Source organism: Accipiter gentilis, chromosome 29 (assembly GCF_929443795.1).
Source record: "Accipiter gentilis chromosome 29, bAccGen1.1, whole genome shotgun sequence".
NCBI classification, from domain to species: Eukaryota; Metazoa; Chordata; class Aves; order Accipitriformes; family Accipitridae; genus Astur; species Astur gentilis.
Genome location: NC_064908.1, coordinates 20,456,879 through 20,480,250, shown reverse-complemented (window position 1 = coordinate 20,480,250; position 23,372 = coordinate 20,456,879). Strand labels below are relative to the sequence as shown.

Genomic DNA, 23,372 nt, shown 5'->3' with positions numbered 1-23,372 from the left:
CTACTTGATACTGTGTTAATCACTTCCTCTGCAGTACCAGTTCTTATGCCTTCTTTCCAGCCACCCACAGAGATAACGCCCAGAACAATCACTAGAACAGTTGCTGGTAGGAACCAGTGTGTGCAAAGTTGTCAGATGCTGAAAGGAGGTGGGGGCAGGGAAGGTATCAAGAAAACCCATGTGGACTATTTGCTACCCCTACCTTTATTAAGTATGCATAGTTGCAACATTCATATTTATCTACAAAATACAGAATGAGTGATGCAGCCAAGTTAATGCAGCATGACCAAATCACTGGCCATTCATCGGCTTCATATTTATAGCACTCTCCACCAGAAGACAACTGCCACTCACATCTGCCAGCAGCCTAAATGCCACAGTTGCCAATTTCTGTTTTAGATCATCCAGAAATAGCTGTCTCCTTTCTGTCCAATAAAAGAGCTTTAACTCCTTCCTGGGTCACTGAATCTTATTACCAGAAATTTAATCCCAGTCTATATAAGTTCTCATATTAATTCTAGCCTATTCAGGCACATTTAATATGCAGCACTATATGCTCCAGGAGCAAGAACTGACTCTAAATTTCTTACGTACTTCATTAGGCCAGGTATGTGCATAGACAACATAGAAATAGTTTGTTTTAAGTGACTTTGTTTTGAGAGAGTTGTCTTCCTGGTGCAGCTATCCCTTATGCCATGGTATTTTTGAATCTTTGATTAGTTTCATTCATACTATTACTATTTCCCCATGTCTTCTAAGGGGCAACCACAGGTTCTGTACTGAGGACCAAATGCTGCAACTTAATTTATCATTTATTAGTAGATCTAAAATAATTAATAGCATTCATGCTTCTTCCACAGGGCAGATGCTAGATAATATGATTTAGCATAACTTTTTAGGCCAAGTGAGGTCAAATTACCTCCATTCTCTTAGCCCATAAAAAATGCAGACAGTTACCATGGCTTAGCTGCACAACATACTGTTAAGTCACAGTAATCTGTCTATTTGAGCCATTAATTGGCCAGCTGAAATGAAAATAATTTTAGGAATCTGCTCCTCAGATCAGAAGTTGCGCTTTGAAACATTAACCTGAGCCAGCATCTAAATATGGAGTAAAGGAATATAAATATTCCACAGTCTGCATTAATCTTACCTTGAATAAACTCCCTTATTTTCTTTTCTTTGCTCTCTAGCAGTAACCTCACACATACTGTAGTGAAGTATCTGTTGGCCACTTCTTTATCTCGCAGAACTCTTTGCAACAGCCTTTCCAAGTGCGCTTGTGTCGTTTGCAGGCCTTGGCGACACCGAGTTAAATAAGCGATATATGGAGCTCTTTTCCTAAAACAAGGAGTGCTCTGCATTAGATTCATAACAAAGATAGAGGTTAATAGCTTTATAAACTGTTAAGTTGTAGCGCAAGAGGAATCTTCAACCTGTTGTTTTTAAAACAAAGATAACACCTGAATTCAGAAGTTCTATTTTATGCAGATTTCTCTGACTGAAATCACTGCCCTTGCAGCACTCCAGAATGCTAGATTAAAGCAAACTCCAAACAGCATCTCTTGCATGTTAGAGCTGAACATTAGCCACAAATTGATTTAAACCTGAGTTTATTACTATCTGGACTAACTTAAGGTCCAAGCTTTTTTAAGCCTTTCCCAGATAGGTGAGAATTTCATCATTTTGTGGGGAAGCAGAGATGTAATAACATGATTTGGCGAAGAACAATTTAAACCAAAAGGGATCTTCCCAATCTGCTAGTGAATAAATACATGCATTTGGAAACCCATTAATAATAAGATAGTGAACAAACTACCTATAGTCCTCTGCAATAGATGCCAGCAGCTTTCGACAGGTCCGGTTATCAAAGCGGCTTACACATCGCATTGTCTCTTGTAGCTGGGCCATCAAGTTCTTGTCTTGGAGGTTAATAGCTTCAGCTAGCTGAACTTTCAAGAAGCACACAATTTCATTATCTAATAAAGAACAAAGGAAAACTATTAAGGAAAAGAAATGTAGGCATCATGAAAACAAAACTGGTTTTGAATACGAGAAACACATAACAGTTTAAAACATAACTTCTGTACATTAGGCAGTAAGTGTTATTTTAAGAACATTTTAATAAGTCTTTTTGAATTTTGCAGATATCAAGGGATATGTTTTTATATCACTATCTTATTTAGTATTTAGAACCATACTGAAACATGAAGAGGACCAGATAAGGTGACAAATTCACCTGTGTGCAAATAAACCTAGAATGAATGGAAGGATGCAAACACAAGACACATACATTAAGTCAACGTAAAGAGTCAGTAAATGATACAAGTTACCCTAGTAGTACAGTAGCACAATTCCTAACAGCACCTGTATTTTGGGAGTCTATTCTACATCTTCAGGTTCTACTTTGTAGTATATCTGACATACTTCATTACAAAAGAAATTAGACCAGATTTAGTTGGCAGGTTTGTTTGTAGAGTAAGAAAGAAAACATTTTGGTGGGCAAAAGGTGGCCTACGCCTTTGGTATCTATGCCAAACAGAAGTTACCATAAATGGTGCAGTGTAAGTGCCATTAGATGGGAGAAAGAAGAGACATATACAATACAAAATATCCATATGTATAAAGAACGTTTACCTTCAGGGTCTGTGTGGTCTGGCAGACCATTCCTTGTTGAATGTGTCAACATTGGAAAGGCAACAGAATCTGCTGAACAAAGAGCCAATCTCAATTTCTTCTTTGCATCCCTTAAAGAAGAAAAATATTTTCTTAACAAAGTTGCTGCAAGGTCTGCTTCTTCAATAAGCAATCTTAACTTTTTGTTTTTCTGTTTTTTTAAGTACTGCCTAAAAGTTATTTAACATTAATTTTAATGTATCAATGTTGTCAAGACTTCAGAATATCAGTTCTTTTGATACAGCAACTAGACTAGTTTCAAAAGAATTTTCCTAAACACTGCACTGCTCTGTCCTCTCACGTTACAATATCCCCCCTTCATCAGTGGAAATACGGCAGTTTGAGGAAGTATGGCCTAAAACTAAAAGCATGTAAAAGTTTACAATTAATCCATATTAAGATTTTTATGGGAACAGTCACATGGCTTCAGCTTTTAATTCTACTTTGTGGGTAAGATTAAACCTGCAAATGTATTTACCTATAGGAGAAAGCAGAACTTTGTGGCTGTGCTACTTGACTTGCAGAGTCTGGGAGATCATCTGCAGACATGTTTTGCAAAGTCTCATCACGTGGAGAGTCATGCATACTCTCACCATCCCCAATAGCCTCTACGGAAATGAAAAAACCCAACATTACACTTGAAGAGAGGAGTCAGAAGAAGAAACTAGACTAATATTCTTTATTTCCTTCTTTTTCTTCTAAGGTCATGGGGGGAACAGAGACAGCAAATAAAACAACTTGTTCTGAATAAGTGAAAAAAGTATATTAAAAATATATAATCTACAAGTCACTAAGAAGAAACTGCATCTGTTTTGGAAGGCAATATACTTCAGTATCCATTAAAACAAACAAACAAACAAACAAACAAACAGGTAAGATATGTGCTATTAACAAACCACCACCTCAATGGCAATAAGAATGAGCTGTCCTTGGGAATATTGATTTAATTCCCAGTCACTGAGGGACTGTCCCACAGATTATTTGACAAAATGTTCCTGGTTTAGAGCTCACATTGTTCAGCTGTTAGTACTAACATTGGTCTAGAATACTGAAGTGTTTTTATCTTTAAGGAGGAGAAACTATGTTGGTGATGATTATAAAAGCCAGGTTCTCACCTGCACCGTCATAGTTCACTATGGCTCCTTCACTAGGACTGGTTCGCTTAATTGCATTCCTGTATTTGTCCAGAATGTCCTCTGCAGCTTGCGCCTGTGCACTGAGCCTTGGGCTGGGATCATCTGAAAAGACCATTAAAAACAACAGGAGTTAACCTTGTATTGTGCCAACTGAAAGCAAATACAAAAATCTAGACCTACACGTTTGGACTCTTGTTTTTAGCCACACCAAATAGCTGCTTGTGTTCCTTGTAACCACAATTCAAATATATTTACAAAGTCTGAAGCAAAAGCAGAAAAAAAAAAAAGTACAATGGAAGTGAACAAATAAAGCCAGATCCTTAGCATATTTATACTGTTTACGCAAGCAGTTCTTGTATATTTGAAGACTTCTAGAAATGATTAGGCAAACAGAAAACTAAACACCCAGGTTCAAATCATGTTTAATTTAGCACTGAAAAATTATTACAGGAATGTGTCTGCAACTATCCTTACAGCTCAGCTATGATAAGGATAGGAGCTTTATAATGATGAAGAAAAAAAAAAAAAAAAAAAAAAGACAGCTTGAGTTGAGAATCCAGTACTATACATACTAATAGGAGCATGGCAATTTAAAAACAGTCTTCAAGTCAAGAAGTCTTTATCCACTTTCTTATTCAGAAAGCCAGTTGTGAACATTAATTACAATAGCATATACCTTTCTGTAAACAGATACCTGGTGGGCACTCTGGAACTCTAGAGGGCATGTTATGAGAGAAAATTACTATGATGATATTATTCACATACCTTGAAGCGTTGAATATCTGTCAGGCACCATGTCATCTTTGTCTTTTTCTTGTTTTTCTTTCTTTCTAAATGGAATAGGAGCTGAAAATGCAAGGTACCTTATCAAAGACTATTCTGAGATAATGGCCAGACTGAAGAAACTTTATGAAAGTGGCTAATGCATAAATTTGTCATCAGATAAACTTTAATAAAAGCATAAGCTTATCTATGGGGTGGAACAGAACTGTACTGTCATCATAAGTAGTAAGCTCTACCTTTAACAAACATGCTACCATGAGCCAGGCAGAACAGTTTTGCCTTCCAGGTTCAGTATGCTCTAGGCAAATACTAGCCAAGGGAGTCAGGTAGCTTCCCATTTTTATTTACATATTTTTTTATATTTTAGTTTACCAATAGTCCTAACTCAAATATTGGTCATAATGACACGAATCTTTTCTGCCAACTAGTTCCCACTAGTAAGTTCAGGGAGAAGATGCAAAGTCAGCATATTGTGAAATGGAAAAGCAAACAAAGTGGTATTAAAATACTATAACATTATCTAGAGTCACACAGAGACTGCAAGGATTACATTGGTTCTTTTCTAACTGAAAGTCTGTTTTAAAAAAGACAAGAATATCTAATATTGCACACATTGTTCCATCCCCAGTTGTCACTATTCACAGCATGAAAGCAAAATATTTTCTTGCACAAGCTTTACTTTGTAAATAGCCAGAGTCTAATTTCCACTCATGCCGTGTTACAAGAGATACCCTAAGTTACCAATATCCTGGCTTCAACTAGCATGCTACCATCCATAGAGAATTAAGACTAGTTCTCAGTGAAGCTGCCCTGAAGTTAATATCATACAACTATGAAATGACTGGCCTCACATAAGGATTCCAAGGTTATCGAATGATTAAGATAACACAATGCCTAACCAAATTCCTTTCAGCTTACACACCTCTTTATAGGTACTGCATACTTTATATTTCAATAATTCTCTCTTTACTGCAACACTTGCAATTTTATAAATAAGAATCCTTTATTTCTCAAAATTAAACAGGACAGCTATTACTGTGTAACAAATCTACATCAATCTGGTCAGCTTTTCAAAGTGAAATTGTAAAAACTACCCATAAAAGTGACTAAAGATATAATAAAGGCACTATGCACTCTTAATAAAGTACCAAAACCAGATGGACATGATCCTACCTTTGGGCATAGCAGACACAAAACGTTTCCTCCACCAGGGCTTGTTTCTGTCAGACTTCTCATCATCACTGTCTTTTCGTTCTTCAATCTGTAGAAGGGCAGAGTCTACATTTGAGCATTTACCATATCAAGTGTAAAGACAAAATTTCTCCTTTACATCAGGTTTTGCTACATTGACTGTAAAAACAAAACTACAGCAGAGCACAGAAAGCCATAGCAGATTAAGTTAGAAATATCCCACCTGAAGAGGGCAGCCTATAAATGCAAAACTGAAGACATGAGGAAACTTAGATTTCACTTATTTCTTTTTTAGAGAAAATTACTTCTCGGGATGCTGCAGCATTTTACATTTAAACACTACAACAAATCTATTTCTGAAGTCCCACCAAATCAAGTAAAGCTCATCCAGGAATTTTAAGAGAAGCCAGATTCATTTAAGCCACTCTGAACATCATTAGCTTTAGCTTGTAAAACATCCTTGGCCAACGTTTAAAAGGTAACAAAAGCACGTTGTAATTCCTTGGCTAAACACATTTAACACCAGCTTTCTGGTGTTAGATGCATAATTAAAGTGGGCATGCTAGAAAAAAAAAAAAACAATAAATAGAAGCCTTACCTCTCCCCTAGAGGAGTCTTTACTGGGAGACGAAGATGATGACTGAGATGCAGCTACCAGAACAGCTGCTCCAGCATTCGTGGTTGGCATAGGAAGCTCCCTCTCCTCATTACCAGGACGTCTGTTCCACCCAGGATCACTCATAGGTCTCCGAACTGATGATACTATATCTGAACTCCTACTGCGCACTAGCCTCTCTGGATAAGAATGCCTCTGCTTGAATGCTTCTAAATCAGTTGGAATTAAAGTGTGAAACCCAAAGTTTGGTAATCGGGCCTCATTACCTCCCATAGCTCCTTCCAAGATCGGTGGATCTGGTGGAGGATGAGAGGGTCTTGCATAGTGTACTTTAGGCCTTACTACAGCTGATGCACCTGCAGTCATAAGCATAAAAGATGACACACACTTTTTTTTAAAGATTCTTCCAAATTAGCTGGTACTAACATAGAAGCATTGAAAAATGCCTATTTTTTAAAAAAAGCTTCTTCTTTACAACTCACCGTCATTTGATGAGAGAGGGTCAAACAATGCAAGCAAAGAATCTGTCTGAGAAGGGGGAGATGTCAACTGACTGGCTCCTGAAATACAGGGGGGGAGAAAAAAAAAAAAAAGTTAGTGCTGTACCAAGAACTACCTACAACATAAGAGACACTGGAAAAACAGCCCTCGGCAACAAAAGTTTACAGAACTTATATTGCAAAATATTCTTAAAGATATTCTTATATGGACAGATCTCTGTAGTATGCTGAAATGATCAAAGAATTACATCACAATAAGTGGGGAAGTCTCGAGGAACAGACCAATTCCAAAATGCAAGAGGACAGTCAATGTAATCAAACTGACTTAGGAAAAGGTGATCTTGGATCTAGTACTCAAGCCCTAGTACTATACAGTACTGGAGTCTCTTTGTCAAACAAATACACTGCTAGCAAATAAGGAAATGTTAAGCTTAACCACCAGAACTTTGAAACTGGGAGAAATTGTAAAATTTAAGGATTCTACAAATGTAATTTGTGAGACTTCAGTTATCAGAGATTCTAATTCTCATTTACAGTTAATTAACTTACCGTGGGCCGTTTCATCCATGTCAGGACTTGTCACGGAATCTTTTCCCCCGAAGTCAGAGCTACATTCAGACCTGAGATCCTCAATCTTATTAGGAATATCTTCAGATGTTGCACTAATACCTTACACATAACAAAAGAAGCATCTGTAATGGTCTTTTAGAGAAAAAGGAAGCAAAATCCTGAAACTGTTAAAATGTTTGGTGAACACTGCAATAATCCAAGTCCTAACTCACAGTAGCACCTAGAGACATTATGAATTTCTATACTCCTAAAATAAAATGTTATTTCTGCTCTACAACTGTTTTAACACAGGCATGAATACACTTTGACAAATGGGCATTAGAAAGACACTTCACACTGTTAAATATTTTGCAGAAAACAAAGAACTGAAGTAGATAAATGCTGATTTACTTAAATAAAAGAAGTTGCGATAATAAAACTAAATGCAAGAAAGCTAGGAGTTTCTTCCAAATCAATACCCCACTGCTAACCATTCCTATTGCAGCACAGAGTATTCAATGCTCTGCTGCCTTTTTTATTTCTTCTGTAAGATGAACAAAGAATTACTGCTTTGAAAATTCCAGAATGAGTGCAAAAAGTTATTTTATGAGTGAAATAATGTATAACTAAAGCAAGCACAGCAAAGCAGATACTGATCACGTTCTAACAGAGCAGCGTGTTTTCAGAGACAGTTAAACACACCTGATACAACACTGAGGCCTGGTGTACTGGGTCGAGAACTGACCTCCCTTACATCTGTGTCATCAGATGTGCTACCCAGCCCAGAACAGCTTTCCAGTTCTTGTAGTCTTTCCTCCTGTTTTAAGTCTGGGGCCTCTACAAAAAGGAGACAATGGAGAGTAGAAAGAAAAAGTATCATTACTCAATGCCATGCTCCCTTAATACTCACATACAGAAGGAAGGGGGATACATGTTGATTCAGTATATTAAGTTCTAAGCTAATTCAACCACTTCAGCAAGAGTTTTCTTCCTATACAGAAGGCAAGACTCTGCACAGATAGCAATGCTCTCTATCTGCACAGGCATTCTAAGAAGTTTTTACTGTTTTAAGTATTGTATTTCTTGGATACAACAGTATACAGTCAAATCTTCACTAACCAACATAAACTGTGATCCTACATAGCCCTACTTAACATCACAGGGAAGGAAAGCAAACAGAATTTTGCTTTGCAATCCCTTCTCTCCCTTTTTGGCCCTTAAGAATTTCTTAAGTGACAGTAAGTCTCTCACAATGCTTTCTATCTTCTCTCTGCCTAGGAAGAGTTTGTCCTTTTAATACTGGAAGTATTCACATACATTAACTTAACCCTAGGACAGTAATTTCTCAAAGAAAGAGAAGAGGCTGTTGTTTTGCATTACATGCCTTTGGAAGGGTCTTGATTCACACTAAAGAAATAGCAAGAACTGCATGATTCTGACCTGAATCACTTGGTAATACTTCCACACTCCATGCCTCACTTGTGGTTTCTGATATGGTTGAACCTGTGCAGGGATCAAGCAACACTGATCCTGAGCCTGGTAAACACAGCAAGCTGCCTAGCATGTTCTCTGCAGCTGCACCTGCAAAAGTAAAGCCAAAGCGTATAGCTAGATATAGGCTTCCTGAAGACAGCTCTAATAAGAGAGAAAAGTAAGAACACATTTTAAGTGCCCTTAATAAAGTAATCATGAAAGAAAATGTTTAAAAGAGAGAAATGAGCAACTAAATACAATCCAGGTCATGCACACAAAATCCTCTTGAAGAAAAGCTCCAGTTTAATCAATGAAACACACCTATGTAGAAAGGGAGGAGGAGGAGGGCTCTGCAGTCTCACTATTTCAGAGCAAGCATGAAGCATTTTAACATACCAGATGCACCACTGAGTTACCTGCTATTTCTTGCAAGCGATCTTCATCGATGTTTGGATCAAAGTCACTTCCCAAGACATCTGTACTCCACGTTTCACTCACAGTTTCTGATATATCTCTGTCATCAGTCAACCCCATCATATCACGGATTTCGAATTTACGGAGCTTGTCATCAAGATTATCCTGAGTTGTGGCTATGTAAAAATAAAAAGTTCTCAATTTTTTGAAAGGCTTCTCCAATTACTTCTGATTGAAAAATCTGTAAAAGTAAATTATAGGGGGAAAAAAACCCCAAACACAAACAAAACAACCATCTAATTCTGTCAGGTAAGACTGTTTTAAATTAAGGCCTGCAAAGCAGTATACTATTCAAGAGATGCTGCCTGAAAACAGTTTTTAAGCACATTTGAGACATAAGGAGAAAAATCTTAAAGACACATGGTGACCTATCAACTAAATTGACAGACAAAATTAATAAAATTTAGTGCACTATCAAGAAACTGATACAATGCCTGTAAGAACTTATCACAGAAAAGCTTAGGCCTCTAGATATCACTCAAGTCCGAACCCTGTGCTCAAAACAGGGTCAATTACAGCAGGTTGCTCACGGTCATGTCCAATCATGTTTTGAATATCTCCAGGCTAGAGACACCACAACTTCTTTGGGCAACCTGTTCCAGTGTTTGACAAATATATATTAAACAGGAAGCTATCCAGATGCTTTAAGACTACTCAAATCCATATCACCCTATTCCCTGAAGGGGAAAAACTCAGTATCAAGCAAAACTTTACAAGCAGTTTCCTATAAAGGACTTAAGCCTCAAAACCCCATGCAACTTCCTTTTCCTAACAACAGACTGCAAGTAGTATTTCCTGAGAAAAAAAAAACACAAACCAAAATCATAAACAACGCAAGAAAGATTGCACAAGGAAAACTTTTACTTATTTTTTCCTGAACTAGTTCATTTTTCAACCTTTTCCCACAGAACTCGGGCTTTACCATCTACAGCACCTCAGGCTCTTGTATTGGAGAATGTGCACCTGCCTTGTTCATGCTCTAGCAGCTGCAGAGCTTCAACGCCATTGCTCCCAGAGGGGCCTGCGCCAAGCTCTGACACAGACTCCCCTTCTAAATCCAAAGATGACACAGAGTTGGAGCGATTTGAAGGACCTGTAAAAACAGATTTTACTGTAAATCTAATTTGAATAACAGTTCCTAAATACACAGCATTAACAATCCAGGACACAATTAACTAGAAAGATGAAAATAAATGAACTAGCAGTTCCAATATAAAATACTGAATTGATGAACTAAATGTGCATTTGCTCTACTCTTGATCCCTATTCTAGATACTTAACCCACACTGTGATTTGTACTTCCTAGGTTTAGAGTACTATGCTAACAATAATCTACAAATACATTACCAGAAATGGCTAGAATCTCAACATTACCATACTTAACTGTAACTAAAAAGTCAATAAAGTCTTTACCGTTAATTTATTTACATGTCCATGAACTTGTTTTCTTATTTTGAGGAAAGAGAGAACAAAAACTAAGCTATAGAAGTTATACAAAATAATGCACGCCAAGTAATCTGTACAAACCTCTTCAATACCACAAATAAGCCTGTGCTTTGTTGCGTGTCTGAGCTTCATATAAAAGAGTTGTCCAGAGTCCAGAAACTATTCTGAGGTATGTAATAGCTTATTAAAACATGATGAAAAATAAGTCTGAGAAGTCTAAGTTTAGAGCCAAGTTAGATTATCTTAATAATTAGTATTGCACTTAAGTTTCAAAAAAAAAAAAAAAAAAAAAATTAAAATCCCTCTGTTTTCTTTTTCTAAATACACTTAGTTTTTTCTTCCTAATTCTCAGACTCAGTTATGCCTTTGAAGTTCAAGATTTAGCTCCAGACTTTTTTCTTTGAATGGCTAAGAGAAAAGACAGGCTCTCACAATAAAACACCACCATCTTCAAAATGGCAAAGATGACATGCTGTGTTTAACAGAAGTTCCTTTTATAGTTTAAAAAAAAAAAAGGGGGGGGGGGACAAAATTTCTTCAAGACTTAAGTAGCCCTTCACCTTCAGATATTCCTTCCAGATTATCACTGCAGAGGGAAAAGCGCAAGGTTTTATCAGGTTTACCATGGAGTTTGTTTTCATCAACAGGGACATCTCCTTGTCCACCATCTGCAAGCTGCATATTTAAGACCTGGAGAATGGGGGAAAGAAACAAGACTTCCTTAAAATAATCTATTTTTGAGATAATTTAGTATATAAAACACTACACACATTGTTTTGCCTAGATGTTAATGGCACAATCAAATTTCTAACATACAGTTTGAAAAAAGACAGCTATCTCCAAAGTCAGAGCCTGGGGAGAACGCAAGGTAACCAAGACATGAACATAAGGCAAGTCCTGATAACAACGGAGCCACCAGCTCCCTCATCACCCTGGCAGACTAATATAACATGGAAACTGATCCTTACAAGGCTGCAAAAGGAGATAGTTCAGATTATCTGGCAAGGCAGCAAAGATGAAAGCAGAAGCTGTGCTACGGCTGGTGAAAAAAACCCAGCCCTATACTAAGCAACATAGTCTGAAGGCATTCATGGCGGCACAACCACAGCTCTGCCCTCACAAGAAGCTGGGCCTGTGTGTTTCAAGTCTGAGCTGCCAAAAACATCAGGATCAGTGTTCCAGTTCTGTCATTCACCTGTGCCACTTGATCCAAAGGACAGAGCATGCAGACAGATAATTGAATCAGTTTCTTTAGGCTCAGAAACAACAGCCCAAATTTGCTCTTAAGCATGCTAGATGACAAAGCCTCTTCATCAATCTGCCAGATTCACTTTTCCTGTGTTAATGTACTGCTTTTCACACCTTGCAGATATATTAACTGAGGGGGGGGGGGGGGGAGGGATGGGACACGACACACACAGAGGGGACACCTAACAAAGGGAAATTTGAAAGCTACAACCCCCAAGTTCAGTAAAATAAAGTAAGGATTTTAATTCCCATTCTAGATTTTTTACCCAAACTTAGTGTCACATCTTCATTGTTCTGCTATTAGAGAACACAGAGGCTGTACATTTCAAAATATCTGAGACATGATAGTTTTTGCATACCTCATTTTCTGACATCATTCCTGGAGTAATCTGTGGACCTGTCCCCAAAGAAATCACCAGCACTTCTTCCGGCTGAACTTCTGGGATAGTCTCCTGGGAGGATCCTTCATGATCTCCGTGCTGATCCATTAGAATATTTGATCTACTTCTGCTACGAGTTGCTAAGAAAGTATTTTGAAATATCAACATCAGAAAGCTTTTCCTTGTTTGAAGAGGAAAAAGACAATATAATGGAAATACAGAACGGCAATGTTTTGAATTAATAATATGCATACTAAATAAACTTACAAAATGAAAAGTCATATTAGACTAAGAGATGGAACTAGTGTTTAAATTTGAGTACTGAACTGTGAAAAAGCAAACTTTCAACATAAAAGTTTAGAGAAACAAGGTATACTATGTCCTGTTTGCCTACACAAATACAGTTTACTCCAATCACAGAAAGACCCTTAATAAATTAATTGAGAAAATGAAGAAGTTTGTTACCAACAAAAAAGGTCTAGGTTCCTGTGGTTTATAACTCTGTTTAATCGATTTATTTAGAAGCTTTTTCTCCTAAAAAGCAGGGAAATCTTATTCTAACAGGTGCGTCAAACTCGGACACATAATTCAATACTAGGTGGTTTACTTTGATTATTTTGTGAGTCTTCATTAGCCTTTTCAAGTAGCCTCATATTCCCACATTTGGCACCGTGGAAGGAAAAACACCCACATGGAATTAAGATTTCTAAGTATGGCAGCATGACACCAGTTATTTCTTTATCTGATTCGGGGAAAACAAGGCAAGTGTGCAGAAGTCACAGCCAAATTCTGATTATCACACAAAGGCACACAAGGTCTTTTTTAAAACTACATGTACATATGAAATGAGTTTCATATAGAAAACAATGAAGTCAATCTGAAAAAGCAACTGATTGCCAAAGTAAACTAAAGGCATGCTTAGTCATGTGTTATAAGTAAAAGTTGCACAGTGAAGAATGGAAAGAGGGCATTACCCACCAAAAGGGGTTACTAGAGTTATATGAGCTGAAAGATTGGTAGCAGAAGTATCCCAGGCAGTAATGGCTGCCAATTGCTGTCCTGGATTTCGAAAGCATTAAAATGAAACAAAAGAAATAAAAACTTTGAGCAAAAACTATTTTATACCATAAAATAAATGCTATTGAGCCACTACTTTATAGGCATAAGACCAGAACCATTCAGAAGTAGAGTTAAAACAACATGGGATAGGTTTGTTTTGGGGTTGGTTTTATGGGTTTTTTTGCCAGTTATCAGGTTCTACATATTTTTATCCTGTTAGACACTAACAACAAATCTCTCAAACAAACAAAAATATCCCATGTGGTCATATTAATGTAAATATACACTGAAGGAGAGTAGCACACTTCCTATTTTAAGAGAAAATATTATTGAAATGGAAAAGTTCAAGACCCAGAAATCCTATTCAAAAAGAGGACAAAAACCCAAACAAATGTAAAATTGCATTACAATATACTAAAGTTTAGAATTAGACTGGGCAAATAATGGAGGAAGAAAAAGCTTCTCTTCTCAGCACATACTCTAGAAGTTCTGCTCTTGCTTTTTCATCCTCCTCCACATTTGCTCTCTTCTGAGACACAAAAATTTGAAACTTATTCTATCCCACTAATTAAATGTCATTGCTTCCATCTTACCACTTTCCTAAGCAATCTTCTCTCCTAGATCTCTGCTTCCCATCTTCAAACTTTCCCTTTATTATCATTGCACTAGCGTGACTACCAACTACTCCAGTGTTTTTCTCAAGTTCAATCCAGAGTGATGAAGCTCACCATGCTTGCATCAGAAAGTAAGGAAGTTACCTGGCTTTCTATGCAAAAGAAAATTCTTCACCATCTACACAGAAAAATAAGAACTGAAGGTGTAGTCCAAGAATAGCCCCAAGAGGTGACTGAAAAAATGGCACAGAAAATGTATCAAGGTATCAGAAATCATGCAAGAAGTCTGCTTGCTCTCCTTACCTATTGGTAATCGATTTTTTTTGTTAGCTGGAGTAGTTGCAGGAGAAAGTTGTGGGGTATTATATGGAGTCATTTCAAGGCTGCTGCTTTTCCCTGGTTTGTTCTGGGGTAAGTTTGCCAGCAAGTTTTCCAAAGCCATCCGATCTTCCTTAAGTTGATCGCTTGACATTACATTCCGCATAAAGCCAACCTAAAAATTTACAGTTAGTCTTGGTAAGAATTGCAGTATGAATTATCAGCCTTGTTTATCCTATCTGTAAACATATGGGGACAAGTTTATCCTACTCTTTTTTAAGAATTTAAGGCATTACCAGAGTAGTTAGCTGGCTGTATGTCATGTAAACCACTGTTCTACTCAACCCCTCCAGAAGATTAACAGAAGACATTGGAGGAGTTTCAACAGCACGCCCATCGATTACTACATCCAGGAAAGCAGCAACACAGCTCTGCAAAGAGAAGACATAGTTTTTAAATGAGACACCATTTACTACAGTTTGCAAAGAACATAAGTTAAAACAAGAGTTAAGTAGTTTACATAATGATGTAAGTTTTGCTTCCTACTTTTAAAATCTTAGGATAAAATACCATGTATTATTAAAATCACTGAAGAGCAAGCAAGGAAAGCACGCAGTTAGTTTTAGCATTTCCTTCATTCCTTTTCTGCATTCAAAAGTATTATTTGTCTTCTTACAATTTTTAAAAAAATTGAACTGTTTTATGGCCATTAAACTGCCCCTTCCTGAAGAATCTACTGAGCACAGACTAAAAGTGAAACAAGGAAGCAACACACAATATCACTTTCTAATCTGATTGAATGCTACTTGTATAATAAATGTGTAACTTTGTATGATGAGTATGTAACAATTATAGTTAGCAAAACCCTGGAAGTTACACAAACAAATCAACAGTTTTTTAAACTTATGGCAATACATCAAAGATCATTAGGTTCACTGTTCCTCTGGTGAAACTAATTTCAGTATTGCTATGGATGATTCATACTAACAAAGGAAAAGCTGAACAAAAAAAAAGAAAGCAAAACTACGCAAAAAAGTGACAGAAGTCACTTGCACTAACAAATTACTTGGTGTTAAACCAGATTTCATACAAAAGTTGTCTTCAGATCGAAGTGTTTTCTTTAGATTCAGTACAAAAAGACACAGACAATAATTCAGCATGTCAGTTTAAAAGGTAACTTGCTTTTACTTCTTTTTTTGTAGTTTCTTTTGAGAAGTATTATGTCAGAGTAGAAGTAAGAATCCCCAACCCTTAACTCTAGTACTCAAGATTTTGTTCCCAGCTTTGTGCAGGATTTAATCTGTCTTTCAGTACATGTAACTTGGAAGTTAAACACTTAGAAAGTCCTTTGCAATGTCTGACACAAGTGACTGCAGAAGAAGAAAGTACACACGCAAGTCTTAGCTTTTTTTTAGTCTGGGTTCTTACTTTGTCAAATTTAGCAAGGTTACTCTTCATGCGTGGATCTCCCTCTTCAGAACCCGTCATGGCCAATTGCTGCAGAAGTCTCCCAACCTGAAATTAAAAAGAAGTATGAAGAATAAGCATTTCAAATCATCATCATGATAAACCCGATTATAAGAAATAGTTTTAAAAAATCCTCCATTCTAGATTTTTTTTTCAGTTAATACTCCAAGAAATACTCCTGATTGAGTGGACAGAGTCTTAAACTTGCTTTCAGGGCAGAAAAAATGCAAGAAGCTTTAGAAAAAAGCAGTCATTGCATTTACCAAGAAAATTTGCACACACAATATGCTATGAGCATCCATACTTCCCCCCCCTTCCCAGGAACAAAGCATGTTTTGTTTTTACAACACATCAGAATTGAGAGTTGAATCTAGGTCACCTTAAACCTAGACACTTTAACAGGCTATATATATTTTACTAAGAATATGTTGAAAGATAGAAAAATAGCAAGAGGGCTAACCCTTGTTTCAGAGCATATATTCCTTATTAATCTCCAACTGCAAAACAACTCTCAAATTTAAAGAGGTGCCAACTGCAAGCTCTCCTACAACAGGCAAGCAATGACACAGGAGAGGATTGCTAATGTATTTTAGAAAAACACTGGCAAGGCCCTGTCAGTAACAGTCTAGTGAGTAAAACTCACCAGAAGGATTATACTGTGAGAATCACTCGCTGTCCAGTTTATAGACAACATTAAAAAGTAGGTTTTGTTCCTTGTGTGGCGAATATCCTCAGTCAGACAAGTGTTGCTTACCACCTTCAGACTACACCTCTACATGCTATCATTAAATTGCCCAAGTATTTGCACAAAGACAAAAATTTGTCATGAGGCCTGGGGAATACTCTAAGGTCTAATGAAACAGTAGATAGCTATCCATCAGAAATACTGGTCATTACTGCCAGACAAGAAGGTTTTTTCAGCAAAATATTTCATTATTTTGTGCAATACCTGGCAGAATATTTAACATTAGCAAGAACAGCACAACATTCATTTACACACGTTCCAGAATTCATCTCATAGTCACTTTTACACTTTAGCTTCCATCCCTTACAATAGCTTTTATAAAGTACATTTGCAACTCTTAAGAGATAAAGGAATACATGCTATCAATTTTTTAAAGTCAATATTTTAAGCAAACAGATAAACTTTAGAGCATGCCTTTTCAGCAACAATTAACACAAATATTTTGCTAGCATTTGTCTTATAGGTAGGAGGGACAGTACCTTTACATTTACTGTAGTAACATCAGTTCTAGTGGGGAAAAAAAAAAGCCAAGAACTTTTTTTTTTTTTAAGACTACTTTAAAGTGAATCATACCTGCATCAGATTAAATCTTGCCACCTCATTTATAGGAGCATCAGAAATGATCCCATACTGTTCTGGGTTAACAATTGCAGGACAGATGAAACACGCTAGAAGAAGATCTGTGCACATTGCTCTGACCTCCCCAACCTCCAGCCTGTCTACACACGAGAGTGTTTTGTACATTTGTGACACAATCCATCTCAAGCTGTGAGGAAAACAGTAAGTGTTTTGTTTGAGATAGCCAATGAATTTGTTCACCAAGGTCACCAGCTTGGCCTCATTGGAGTCAACCATCTCTTGTACTCTCTGCTTGAACTTTTCTGTGCCTTTCTCTCCAAATAATTTTTCCTGTTGTACTGGGGAGAATCTCTCAATTAACTTGTTTGGATCAGTTTCCAAGTGGTCTTCATCTTCAACCAGAAGCTGCATGATTGGCTCATGTAAAGTTGCAGTAAGAAAAAGTTTTGCAGAAAAGAGGCCTTCAGAGAAAAGTTTGAATAAGATGCTGAATGCACAGGTGCCTCGTCTCAACAGCCGCCTAGGGTTGTCACTTTCCTTGAGTTCAAATTCAATCAAGTAACGAAGGACCTGGAGGAGGTAGCTCTCATCCTCCTGCATGATGCAGTTGCCATAAATGGAGGTAAAGACTGTGTGAATGACACTCTGAGTGTTGTCCTGGTTGAGCTTCTCTCCAGCAACCAGACAGGATGCAATAAGCCTAGGGTTCTCTCTCAATCTGTTTAGGAATTCTCCATAAGCAGTCTCCTGAAATCCCAACTGCTTATATCCATCCACAAACTGCGTGTCCTCCAGGATTTTAGCATGCTGGCAACATTCAGCAGGAGAAGCTTCAGCACTTTGAAGAAAAACATTTAAACAGTTTAAGTAACTCTTAAGCAAACAAACTTCATAAAAGATGCTACATGGTCAATCTATTAACAAGACTACAACCAAGGAAAAAAGTCTTTCCGTACAGTTAATACAAATGATTTGCAAATTCAGGAATAAGGAGAATTTGCTGCAATAAACCATGAACAGATGCAAAACACACACATATATTGAAAAAAAGGTAGCTTAAACAGCCAACAAGTTTCAGTTGAGTCAGATTCCCTAGTTGAGATCTGCTTTAAAACCTTACTATTTTTATGATTAGTACAGCAAAGGACTCCAGATACCAAATGCGAAAAATCTGATGGATTTGCTGCAATTCACAGAAGTTTAGGAGCTTGTTCTTGCCAGGACCACCCCCACCCCCAAAATCACCTTGTTATGATCAGTCTGTCCAAGTTAATCCTTTGCTGCTTGGAAATCCATGCTGTGCGGTACAGCTTTTCAGCTGTCTTCAATACATCTGCATTGAGCCTCTGAATAAGTTGCTTTTCTGAATTTACATATAGCCGTTCCTGCTTGAGGTGATGAGCTAGCGTGTGTATATCCAGCTTCACCATCTTGGGCAGCGAGCGGGTTACACAGTACTCACTGAAAGAAAGAAAGAAAGAAAGAAAAGAAAATGAAACAGGTGAATTACAACAGTTAGGGAACAAGTTCTGTCAGCCTCAATGAAGTGATAAGCAGGTCATAAACTTACACTTAGCAGTAAATACTGCCGTGCCCCTTCCATGGTAGCATATTAATATGTTCTCTCAAATCCACAGCCCACCACTCAATGACTGAGTCACTCCTCAATTCAAGGTTTCCTAATTCCCAATTTCATTAACCCCTTGTTAAGTCAGCACATCAGGGACACTTGCATAATAGCAAATGGTATTTTCAACTCACACTCATGAACTGAAATAGTAATACAGTACAGAGCTACAAAACTCCTGCACCACACCTCCAATACACAAGGTAAGAAACTGGCCATTATTGGAGAGATGTGGCCCTTGCTGCAGCTTAAGTGACACAAGCTTATGGAGATGAAGAGGGGTCCCGTTCCGACCCACAGTCTGGTGAACAGGCAAAAAGATTTCTGCACTTACTACTTTGTCCTAAAGCACACCCACGTAACGCAGCACTATCCAAGTACTTGGGTATGGTTATCTCTGGCCTGTTAAAAAAAATGACCTCTCTCACCTATGCATAAGAAGCACCAAGCTCCCAATATTGGTGTTTTCTGCTAAGATATTTTAAATAATAATATTACTAATTAAAAAAAAATAAAAATCAAGGAGTATCAATACCCAGATAAGGCAGAAGTTGGAAATTAAGTCTGGAGACTCTGCTCAACAGTAGAACTCATTCAGAAAAAATTCCTCAAATACTTCAATTCAGAAGAATATTTCTTTGGGCCATGATCCAAAAATGTTGTTTTAAAGAGAGAAAAACTGAAACAACCATAGGCTTTCATAGCACATCAGGGACAAAAATCTACACAAACTACTGTTACGCTGCAATGTAACATCAGCTCTAACTTCGTAATTAGAGAGCTTCTTAAGTTACCAGTTAGCAGTTAAAGACTACCACACCATTCAAAACAAGCTCAAGGAGCTAATCTATCTAAAAATGAACTCTATGGAAGAAAAAACCCCATCACCTGCATTAATGCTGACAAGGGAAGGGGTAGAACCATGCAGATCAGATTATGTTTCCATGGAATTAATGATTAAATGCTTTACATCTTCTTCCCCACCAGAACTAACAGCTACACTAGCTGATTTGGGAAGGGGTTGATCCAGATACAATGTGTAACAGCTATCTGTCAGATATATTGCTAATGGATATATGTCAGAGCTGTCAAGGTGTCTGGTGATGAACCCTTCAAAGCCATACTACAGTTAAACAAAAAATTTACTTCCCGCAACCTGTAGTGACTCTTGAGGAGCCTTGCTCCACAAAACCATTTAGTCCATGCTTGAGAAACTACAAATAATGTAGTTATAATGTACAGCCTGATGGTCTCCCCTTCAGTGTTTTAAAGATCTGTGGTTCACTGCTCAGCATAGCAGGAGATGATCCTCTCTGAAGAATACAGATTAGCTCCCTAATTAGGCACAGGTTTTACATTTGTTGGGATTTTTTCAGTGTGTGGAGAAAGCCTGATAACCAGGTGCACTGACAACCATCACTGAGTTTTAACCTCACAACCAAAACCTTAGCAGACACAAAAAGAGATGCTGTCACAAGCCTTCATGCATAAAAAATTGCAATCTTCTTACACCTGATGGTTTGAAGGCCATTCCTAGCAAATACAGACAACTGTGTATATAAAGCTCTCAAACAAACAAAAAAACCCCCCACCCAACCAAAAAAAAACAGCAACCCTAATCAGTGGTTACAGCTGATGCATCCAAAAATGATATTAAGCAAGGAACTTGAAGGATGCATTAATTTAGAAGTTTTTAACTAGGACGGTCTTGGAGAAATGATTACGAAAAGAAACACTGACATTACTGCCAAAATGCTCTGAGAAACAAATAATGACTTCTTGCAACAAATTTATTTTTGGTTCCAGAATTTAAGGGCTCGCAAAAAAAAATAGCAGTAAACTTGATACTGCCTGCAAACACAACAGTAACTAGTTATTAGGCTATAAGCTATTAGTATCAGCCACGAAAAAGAGGCTGCATCCATAAAAACCATACATTCACAAGATCTGCAGAACTACTTTCTGTCTTTTCAGATGCTTTCCACTGTAAGGCTGTACTTAAGAGTAATCACAGTTCATCAAAACATAACAGTTTTAGTTGACACTTTCTGTTTTAAGGTATCCACCCTCCGGCTCCACTTTTCTGGACAGAAAGTTCATCCAAGTGGTGCTCCTGCTTGTAAGCAAGTTTTGAGAAGGAACAGGGGACCCACACAGGGTATCCCCTATGAACAGCCTGTTGACTTCGCCCACGTTCCTATGCTTTTGCCTTGCGAAATCTCAAAACAAGTTTCTATTTTTGCATCACTCGTTATAAACACATTTAACAGTAGACAAGCCCATTAAACGGCTTCTGAGGTGTCTCATATACTTACAAGTAAAGTGATTTCTCTCACTGTTTGACTCAGGTTTTTTTGTTGTTTTTTTTTTTTTACTAGAGAAGATGTTTTCAGCATCAGGGATGGGCTAAGCACTCTGACAGCTTTCAGCCTCTGAGGAAAGACCATTCTTTTCTCCCCTGGCCCACAGGTGGGAGCAAACTCCAAAAGCCCAGTCAGCAAAAGAGACAAAGGTGGCCTGGAAACAGTACACCTTTTCTGGTAAGTTATGATTATCAAAACAGCAGTTAAATTGCTGGTAACCTTTTCTGGAGCTACAGACAATTTAAAAAAAAAAAAAAAAAGAAATCAGTTAATACTCAGAAGGCATGTTAAGACTCCCACACAGTCCAGAGACCTAATACACATGCATATAATCCACTTGTCCAACAAACAACAAGAGCAACAAAACAGTAGAAAAGGTCAGACTACTGCATAACAATACTGTATCATTCATGATGCCACCTGAAAAAGAAAAAGACAGTATAGGCATTGCACACACTCAGAAAGTGAAGTTACCACCTAACACACAAACGATTTGGGCATCTCCTCATGGCAGAGCATCACAGCCATTAAACAGAGACACTGAAGCACTGAGTAACTGTGAGAAACTGCAGTCTACTGTGCATTCTGACTTTTTTGCAAACTAACTGCCACCATGAACTTCAGGCCCAAAACAAAACAAAGCTCCAAAGGCTACCATTACCCACACCTGCACTTCTAAATATACTGGTCCCATGACTACCTGATAATATCCTATCAATTGGACACTACCCGTGTGTCTATCTTATCTGTCTCTACTGCAGAACACCATAAATAACGAAAGCAAGAGAAGAATTGATTAGGAACTGAACCGCAGCAGGTTAATAAGTACCACTGCTTTGCCAAGAACTATGAAAATCCGCAAGATTTTCCTGTCAATCCACAGGAAGTCAACTGCGCAACAGCAGTTTTTACTCTAATGTACAAGAAAAAGGGATCTGCAGCTTCCCTGTCTTTACAATCCTCCATAAAAATTAAACTAATTTGACTGCTAGTGATTGCTACTGAAATACACCTCTATGAAGAGGAATGCCTCATTCACTCCCATTTGCCAGTTTCGAAAAATGAATTATTCCGAAGTCACACACGTATAGCAAGCAATAGTGCAAACAACTTTTGTCTCCACCTTAAGTTTCTGGCAGACATTTGAGAACACTAGAGATGTAAAGCAGGTAGTTTAATACGCACAGCACTCCAGCAGGCTTCAGACTGGCTATAAAGAAAACTTGCAGCATAGTAAAGAAAACCCAAAAAACCTAGTCGAGCAAGATGCACACATTACTACTCTTCAGATACTGGAATTATTAACACAGCCAGTCTTGAAAGAAGAAACTGTTGTACCACTAACACACCTACATGACACACACTGCTCCCCTCCAAAAACCTCTCCCCTTTATAATCAGTATGAAAAGACAACAGTTGCATTCTCTGACCTTCCCAGGCTGCACAACATTCACTCCACGCCAGCGTTCAGGACAAGAGCTTTAGAGGCAATTAGCCACAGTTACGTATTTGGTAACGCACCACAGAAGGCAGCATTAGAGCAGAGCGAGCGGCGGCAGCTTCAGCTGGTACTAATTCCAGAAAGTTGTTTGTCAGATTACTTTATCAGTTTCTCATAAACAAAAAGGTGTCCATAATTACCAATTACCTGCTTTATGACTACCACACACCATACCTGAAATAACCGATGTCTGTACGCAGCTGTATAAAGGAGACAGTTTAGGAAATTTAGATACCTAACAGTCCGCTGTGGCTGAAGAAACAACAGATATTAAATAGTTCCTGCTATGTGCAAATTATTTTTCAATCCTGGCAATTTTATTTTGATATGAAAACATTTCAATTTTTTGTCAGTTATTTCAAGACTATTTAGTAACCTACTAAAAGCTGTGACACAGTAAGAGAAGCTTAGCACGATTCAAACAATTTCACCTCATGGCGCTCCACCATACCAACAACAAAGATTACACGACCTGACAGCATCTAAGATGTTTTGCCCTGCTATCAGCATGACATAAGTTTGGCTGAGAACCCAAGACAATCTATGCCTTTGATGAACGCAGGACACAGATTGCTTCCTACATTTAAAAGTCCTGGAAAACACTACATTTAATCCTTGGGTACTGAA

The 23,372-nt window shown here is 37.7% G+C and overlaps 1 protein-coding gene across 3 annotated transcripts in view; it reads right to left on the bottom strand.

Annotated features, from left to right (window-relative positions):
- GAPVD1 (GTPase activating protein and VPS9 domains 1) overlaps window positions 1–23,372 on the bottom strand; it is a 29,670-nt gene that overhangs the window by 4,104 nt on the left and 2,194 nt on the right. Inside the window, exons 2-23 of one of the 3 annotated variants that reach the window (XM_049831602.1) lie at window positions 18,500–18,715; window positions 17,249–18,092; window positions 15,892–15,978; window positions 14,760–14,894; window positions 14,449–14,638; window positions 13,451–13,531; window positions 12,452–12,612; window positions 11,405–11,534; window positions 10,366–10,491; window positions 9,341–9,514; window positions 8,892–9,032; window positions 8,154–8,288; window positions 7,452–7,571; window positions 6,885–6,962; window positions 6,385–6,758; window positions 5,769–5,856; window positions 4,578–4,658; window positions 3,792–3,914; window positions 3,155–3,284; window positions 2,638–2,747; window positions 1,820–1,979; window positions 1,154–1,341 (exon numbers count right to left, since the gene is read on the bottom strand). In XM_049831602.1, coding sequence (XP_049687559.1) covers window positions 1,154–1,341; window positions 1,820–1,979; window positions 2,638–2,747; window positions 3,155–3,284; window positions 3,792–3,914; window positions 4,578–4,658; window positions 5,769–5,856; window positions 6,385–6,758; window positions 6,885–6,962; window positions 7,452–7,571; window positions 8,154–8,288; window positions 8,892–9,032; window positions 9,341–9,514; window positions 10,366–10,491; window positions 11,405–11,534; window positions 12,452–12,612; window positions 13,451–13,531; window positions 14,449–14,638; window positions 14,760–14,894; window positions 15,892–15,978; window positions 17,249–18,092; window positions 18,500–18,684 — 3,841 coding nt within the window. In that variant the 5' untranslated portion in view covers window positions 18,685–18,715. Of the gene's footprint in view, window positions 1–1,153; window positions 1,342–1,819; window positions 1,980–2,637; window positions 2,748–3,154; window positions 3,285–3,791; window positions 3,915–4,577; window positions 4,659–5,768; window positions 5,857–6,384; window positions 6,759–6,884; window positions 6,963–7,451; window positions 7,572–8,153; window positions 8,289–8,891; window positions 9,033–9,340; window positions 9,515–10,365; window positions 10,492–11,404; window positions 11,535–12,451; window positions 12,613–13,450; window positions 13,532–14,448; window positions 14,639–14,759; window positions 14,895–15,891; window positions 15,979–17,248; window positions 18,093–18,499; window positions 18,716–21,196; window positions 21,465–23,372 lie in introns of those variants that run through there. The other 2 variants (XM_049831604.1, XM_049831603.1) reach the window with 2 other exon arrangements.